This window comes from Hippocampus comes, unplaced genomic scaffold (genome assembly GCF_001891065.2).
Source record: "Hippocampus comes isolate QL1 unplaced genomic scaffold, H_comes_QL1_v1.1 scaffold378, whole genome shotgun sequence".
Classification (NCBI taxonomy): domain Eukaryota; kingdom Metazoa; phylum Chordata; class Actinopteri; order Syngnathiformes; family Syngnathidae; genus Hippocampus; species Hippocampus comes.
In genome coordinates, this window is record NW_017806061.1 from 382215 (window position 1) to 383365 (window position 1151).

The 1151-nt window shown below is 60.5% G+C and overlaps 1 protein-coding gene across 1 annotated transcript in view; it reads right to left on the minus strand.

The window, feature by feature from the left end:
* Nucleotides 1-1151, minus strand: part of cebpa (CCAAT enhancer binding protein alpha) — an 11269-nt gene that overhangs the window by 6128 nt on the left and 3990 nt on the right. Inside the window, 1 exon segment of the mRNA XM_019893196.1 lies at nt 774-1117. Within this exon segment, the coding sequence (XP_019748755.1) occupies nt 774-1117 (344 nt within the window).

The window sequence follows — 1151 nt, forward strand, 5'->3', positions numbered from 1 at the left end:
CCCCCTCCGGTATTTGTTTCACATTTGTGTGTAGGGGAAATGCCATCTTTTACTTCGTGCTGTGTCAGTCAAGAATGTTTGATGACCTTGCCATGACTTTTGCCGTCGTGCAGATTGGCGACGAGCACAATTTGGCCGTCGCTTTTATTTTGAAAGGGGTAGGAATGGAAGGGGTAGAAAATCCTTCACCGCCGACGTCAATAAGTGGCGCCACTCCGATGTGCAGAGAAGAAACGCGCTCGACGGTCAAAACTGAAGGTGGGAAGTGAAACGGCACCCGGTCGAGGTTCGGATTTCACGTTTGATCGTTCGGTTCCTTTGGCTTTCTTTCACGGCGTCGCTTTCAGACACTTTGGTTTCTCTCCACCAGAGAGCGCTGTTGCTCCCCGACAAGTTTGCGGCGAAGCCTCCGGCGCGAGGTTTGCCCCGAACGTGTCCTTTTGATTGATTTCATGCCGAACACGAAGGCGAAGACACCTCGGTGTCGGGTAAATGCGCAATGTCCGACGAGACATGGTCGAGGCTACCAAACGTCATCGCCGAAGGAAATTCGCGAACGGCCCGCGTGACTCGGAAACATACCGTCGGGAGTTCGGAATCGTATTTCCCGTTCGTGTCGGATCGTAGCCACGACGGGGTGCTCGTCGCGGCCGCGGCCGAAAAGCGGACGGGAATTCCTCGGAGTCAAAGCGGGGATGCGACGGGCTCAACTTTGGACTCGGATCTTGGCTATTTTGGAGCGTCGCCGCGCGCGCGAAACGTTGGTGACGAACCTTGAGCGCCTTGGCGTCCGCGTCCATCTTGGCGTACGCGTGCGGCGGGGGTCCGTGCGCGTGCTCGTAGGCGGCCGCCGCGCGCAGCCGGGACGGGTGGTGGAAGAGCTCCGCCAGGAAGTCGTCGTTGAAGGCGGACGGGTCGATGTAGGCGCTCAGGTCCACGGACGTCTCGGCGTCCCCGATGTACCTTGAGCGCCTTGGCGTCCGCGTCCATCTTGGCGTACGCGTGCGGCGGGGGTCCGTGCGCGTGCTCGTAGGCGGCCGCCGCGCGCAGCCGGGACGGGTGGTGGAAGAGCTCCGCCAGGAAGTCGTCGTTGAAGGCGGACGGGTCGATGTAGGCGCTCAGGTCCACGGACGTCTCGGCGTCCCCGATGT